General features: G+C 43.0%; 1 protein-coding gene across 8 annotated transcripts in view; it reads left to right on the forward strand.

Annotated features, from left to right (window-relative positions):
• LOC105248145 (centrosomal and chromosomal factor) overlaps positions 1-6,220 on the forward strand; it is a 57,041-nt gene that overhangs the window by 28,366 nt on the left and 22,455 nt on the right. For 6 of the 8 annotated variants that reach the window (XM_011252769.3, XM_011252762.3, XM_011252763.3 and 3 more), the window contains 2 exons: positions 3,206-3,617; positions 4,039-5,067. In XM_011252769.3, coding sequence (XP_011251071.2) covers positions 3,206-3,617; positions 4,039-5,067 — 1,441 coding nt within the window. Of the gene's footprint in view, positions 1-183; positions 280-1,974; positions 1,992-3,205; positions 3,618-4,038; positions 5,068-6,220 lie in introns of those variants that run through there. The other 2 variants (XM_011252767.3, XM_025415224.1) reach the window with 2 other exon arrangements.

Genomic DNA, 6,220 nt, shown 5'->3' on the forward strand with positions numbered 1-6,220 from the left:
ATTGATACAAGTAAAATCGCATTAATTAAATGGAAATTTCGCAATTGCTCGTTATTATTTTAGGTGTTTAAAGAATAATTTTTGGCTAAAGTATCATCGTGTAATGATATTTTTGCCAGATCACCCTATATATTAATACGTACATTCTATTATTCCGCAGCAGACTGAGTCGAGGCGAATTGTACTTGGACCTTTGTGCAAAAATATGTTTTTTAATAGAATTCGTCGAGCGGCAACGACCAGATAATCCAACGAGCCTGACCTTTCCAATTTGATTAGGTAATGTCAATAAGGTCAATTCAATGTTAAACGGTCGATATACCGTCCTCGAGGATGATACTGCGGTTTAAATAAGAACTTGGCTAAATCGATTCGAATCAACTCCTCGAGTTGAGGATATTTTATTATTATCCTGATTTTTAAAAAATCATGATTCCTTTTTAAAAATATATACTAATTATAAATCGTATACCATAATATAATTACACTGAAAGATTTCAAATAATATGAAAACTTTCATTAAAAAGGGACGAGAGTGTAAATGAATGAATTAAATAGACGCAACATTTTTGGCGAGAGAGATTTTAATCTTTCTTTCCAATTATTTTTCAGAGGAAAGGAAATAATGAGAGTCTCGCATAAAAATAATAGTTGTCGGAATCTGCTTTGAAATGGACCAAATACTCGTTGATTCACAAAACACAACTTCATTCATTTAGATCAGTTTTTAAAGAGGAGTTGGACCGATTAGCCGCATCTAATGCATTTCGAATGCATTAGGTTTGTTATATTTGCATTTTGACATTACGCAGAGCTCTTTTAGAATATAATGAGAATATAGAATTGAAAGTTTTATCTCGATGAATTTTTTTGTAAAGTCACTATACAATTTTTACAATCGTTATAAAAAATGAAATTAATATGAGGTAGATTTACGCGCGATTTTTAGATTAGATTGTATTGTACAGGGCGAATCGTTATTTTAATCGATGATTGATTTTATTTTTCTCAAGTGGCTAAAAGCGCTTTGCGCGATCAAATTCACGAATCTCTGAAATGAATGACAGATTCGTAAACTTTCGGCACAGCTGGTGATCCGTCCGATTCCTCCTCGAGTAGAGAAATACATATATATTAGTCATGGTTATATGATATCTGGACTTTGTCGGATGAGCGTATAGTCACGAGTTAAGATCAGATCGGTTTTGCGGGGCGCACGTGATATTCTTGAGGTTTCGTGTGCCGCACGTTGCACGCGACACACCGATTACTCAGCGGCCGCGTGGACAATCGAGTTACGCATCAAATCGTCACGATCGGCCCATATTGCATCGCTCGAGGTCAGACAATGGTCTATTGAAAGCGCGAGAGCGCGTACGTGCGGTGCGTCGCATTTCGCTCTAATTAATCGAGAGACATTGGAAACTTTGAACGTACATTTCAAAATTTCGGATTGTAGAGATGAGAGGAGAAATTTTTGAAAGCCGTACACGGACGTAAACCAAGTATCGGTGATCAAATTGAAGACTAGAATCACGCTCTTTGATCCTGCTATGATTCCCTCGATGATTAAAAATATTTTTATCTTTGTGAGAAGGAGGAAGAACAGCTCGCGAAACGGGCACTTCTCTGCCTTTTATATATATATATATATATATATATATATATATATATATCTTTTGCTCCTTCGCACACGCAGTAATGTCCGTCCGTGCGTGAATGCGTGCGAGTGCGTGCGCCACCATTACGACGCGTAGATAAGAGCGTATGTAGTTATTTTTGTATCGCACCGGCTAGCAACAGTTTCTCGGTGTCATCGTGCTTCTGTCTTCGTGTGTCCAACGCTTCTGTTGAATCTCGATCATTCCCAATCATTTTTTATTGCGCGATCGTGGTCATTCGATTCGAAAGAAGATGCAACCAAACTTGCACCGAAACAATCCAGTCAGTTTTCGACGACACATCGAACCACATCTAACGTTTATCATTAAGTAATATTAAACGATTAATTGATATCGCACTTTGTACGCGCAATATAATGTCCTGCAATTCGGAAAACTATTTCAAGAAACAAATTCTCTAATTGATTTAAAACAAACTTTTTCTTGGAAGAGATATCGAGGAATTTTCCTCAAAATTTTTAATATTGACGTTATTTTTAGAAAAAAAAATCACAATATAATAAATTATACATTTAAACTCGCCCGTCACACGCTGAGAGTAAAAAAAAGAAGATTAATATATTTTTTAAAGCGGATTTCGAAATATTTGATAGCGCGGATAAGATGAATGAAACGTTTCTCTAAAGCATTTCGTTTATAATTGTACGATTTAGGCTATCATATACAGAGATATACAGAGATATTTTGTATACGGTATGCGAAATTATGTATACGGATCTACATTTCGAGATCTTGCAACATGATTACGTAATTTATTGTCGATATTGTAGACACTTGTTTACAAAGCAGACAATTTATGACCCAGATATATAATACAAAGTGATAACACGATACGCTCTCATCTTGATCGCATCTTTTAATCGGAATAACATGTAAAAATATACATCGGCAAACTCTTAATTCTATAGTTGCGAGTATATAATTTAGAGCACTAGAGAAATTTGCACACATCATCCGTAAATTTTTTTTTTATAAATTCGAAGGATAGGAAACTTTAATTTACACATATCGAGTATTCGTATTACTTTTGAAAGGTTTGACAAATGGCAATAGAGAGAAAGAGAGAGAGATGGCCAATTTTGTTATATCATCATTGAGGGTCGCCTCGATCAAACTCCATTAACTTCAATCGTTGTTCAAAGGGTCGCGCCAATATGACAACAAAATAATTCAGTGTGACCAACTGTATTTCTGGCAAATATAATCGTCCTAACCAAATCTTTTGTTACATATATCGTCGGAAATACAATTGGCCACACTGAATTATTTTGTCAGGTTGGCAATCCTTCAATCAACGATCTAATTAATCGAAGCGGCCCTTTTTCATTACGACGTAGAAAAAACAAAAAAGCTTGAATTAAACTCTGAGGTCATCCCTATTGTCTCTCGTTTTGTTTTTTAAGGTAGGTAGAACGGATTTTAGACCGTCGTGCGTAGCTCAAGGGCTCGGGGTTTTTCGTTCCAAGAACATACACATTCGTAACATATCGATCGACATAGTCAACAAGTCCGTTTGTGCGTAGTGCTGATCGAGTATGTCGGGGCCGCGGAAGCAGCGTCCACCAGGGAGGCAGTCGTCAAGCAGGAGGAGGGGAAGGCGACGATGGCGATGGCGATAAAGAGCGAAGACGTCATCGAGAACCAAGTCGAGCGGCAGCAGGAGCAGGAGCAGGAGCAGCAGCAACAGCAGCAACAGCTGGCGACGTACGTGGCGAACGAGGAGACCGGAGAGGAGAGTGGTGTGGGCGTGCTGGAGGCGGGACAGCCGGAAATGGAAAATGGCGTCATGGTACAGCCAACCGGTGCCGAAGCGGTCGCTATTGCGGTCGCCGCCGTCGCTGCCGTCGCCAACGATGCTCGCGCCGACGAGGATCCCAACGCCACTTACACCCTCCACGAGCTGGGCTATCATCCCGCGCACATAATCCACGAGAGGTGAGCGAGCCAGGGCGAGTGTCCCGATATCGCGACGACGGACGTCGTCATTTCATCGTTGCCGGCTTCTTTGTTTTTATTATCGTGTGTTACGCACCCCGGTAATATCTCGCGGAACAACGACTTTTTGTACAGTTTGTGGTATTTAAATTTGCGGGGGGTTAACGTCGATATTATATGATTTCGAGTAGGATCGTGCAAACAAAAAGTCGCCGCGTGTTTTATAATGAAAATTGGAAACGTTTATTCGTTTATCATATATTATATCTCGCACAAATCTATTTATTTTTATTAATCGAGATCGAGAAATATTATCATTCGTCTTATTTATCGATGAATGAAACGAGTCTGTCGCTCGCGAAATTTCATCGTGCATTATAATTTAAAAAATATCCCTTCTATTTCTTTTTAACCCTCAAAGTTTCGGGGGCGGCGATATGAGAGAAGAGCAGCAACAGGTTTCGCAGCCGCCCCACCAAACACACCACCACCGTCAACAGCAGCAGCAGCAGCAGCAGCAGCAGCAGTACGTTCAGCTCGGGGCGAGAGAGGTCCCGATTCCCGAGGGAGGGGATAACCGACACCCGTCGGAGGTCTCTGTCGCGTCGGAAGGACGCCGCGCCGGCAGTCACATGCCTCACTCCACGATGCATCGTTACGGTACCGAAACACTCTCCCCAACGACGACGGACCATCACCATCAGCATCATCATCATCATCATCAACAACAACAACAACAACAACAACAACAACAACAACAACAACAACAGCAGCAGCAACAGTCGCATCACCATCTGTCCGAGGTGCACCAGCACGTCGTCGCTCTATCGTCCGCGCACCGTCATCTAGAGGATCCGCAACAACACCAGCATCATCAGGAGACGGACGAGGACGTGGACCGAGGAGTGAGCGGCATCACCGCTGCCATGAGGGGCGCGCGGGGCGATTATCTGGGTGTACTCTTTACGAATCTCACCTCGGGCGTCGCGTCGAGCAACAGTGGCAGCAACCATCACCATCACCACCTGCAGGACGTGTTGTCCGACGAGTCGTATTTGCAACATCAGATTCGCACCGGTGCCCCGCCGACCAGCAGCGCTGGCGGCAGCGTCGGTGGTGGAGGCTCGCCGTCGGTGAGGACCGTCGGTGGTTCCCCGACCTCCAGTCACAGTCCGCACGACGATCAGGGCCTGTCGTCGCCGCATCGACAGGCCCAGGAAGCCGGTTATAGCCCCAGCGACCAGGGAAGACTGCAGTCCTTCACGCATCTCACGGCCATGCAACCACCGGTACAGACCAATCACGGGCTGCAGGAGGCCGAGCGCGTGTCCGATCAGCTGTACATGGACTCGATTTACGCGCATCACGCGACCGCCGGTACCCCGCATCATCATCAGGACCAGCACGACCAGGGCCCCCCTACCCCGCATTCGCCTAGTCCGCTTTCCAGGTTAGTCCTTATCGTTATCGTTGTCGCGCGTCACAGACGGATGTGTCAGGTGCGAACGAATTGATCGTCCGGCTCCAGACTTGTTGTAGAAAAATCTCCTCGTCTCTAGGCGAAACATTTTTCTCGGACGAGTTAGTTGGAATCGAGAGTGAATAAGAGAGTGCTGGACGCGATATTATTATTCCAAGACGACAACAGATTGATAGCGATGTAACGTCAAATTGTATTATTGCGCGTAGCATCGTTCGTCGACAATTGTTTTTCTACGATATCCGCGACTATTTCTCGCGAATAATAGCTTCGTTTGAAATTTACGATTTACCGGGAATCGAGCCGCTAGACGTAATACGATATATAATATAAAGTATGTGTCACATCTCCTATCTCGTGTAGAAAATAAAACTTTATTAAAGTAATAATAGATTCCGATCGCTTTCAAATGCGATGAAAGGAAATGATCTCGTCGCCACAAGTCCGACCGATGAATAATATAATTACTTAATTAATAATTAATGGGAGCAAGAGACTCTCCCGATTAGTTTATCCACGCGCGCTCGCGCGATTTAAATTTTAACTTGGAAAAATAATCCGTCTCGAAGCGCGGGATGATGAAACCGCTGCGTCCAAACGTGCGCGATCTTTATCACGCTTGCGCAAAAATATTTACTCGCGGGCTTAAGGGCTGTTCCGTCCTCGCAAAGGGCTGTGTGCGTAGGCGATACAAGGCCGAAACAAAGCGCGGCCGTCTGTGGAGGGCTACGATGACGTTCCTCCTATGCTAACAGTTGGATGAAAGCGAAGGTTGTCCCCACTCTCTCGCCGACGTGTTTGTTGATTTATCTCGGGCACGAGCCTTCCAATTTAGGTATACTCCAGGACCTAAGATGTGTATCGTATATGTATGTGTAGAGTCGTCTCTATTACCGCTCCGATGCAGTTTGTTTCGATCGTTTGTCGTCGATTAGCTTGTCGGAATTTTTAGCTCTCTCTTTCCTTTTCCTTATTAATAGGAAAATTTTTTTCGAGTATTAATTTGTTTGTTAAAAAGTTTCACGCGACGTTTAATTACACAATTTTTCTTCTCTAATAATAATAATAAGTAGATTCCAAGTTTTTTTTAAACGCAAATTTCTTTAAATACCGAGAGAAGTGC

The sequence above is a fragment of the Camponotus floridanus genome, unplaced genomic scaffold (assembly GCF_003227725.1).
Source record: "Camponotus floridanus strain SB8 unplaced genomic scaffold, Cflo_v7.5 scaffold117, whole genome shotgun sequence".
In the NCBI taxonomy this organism is placed as follows: Eukaryota; Metazoa; Arthropoda; class Insecta; order Hymenoptera; family Formicidae; genus Camponotus; species Camponotus floridanus.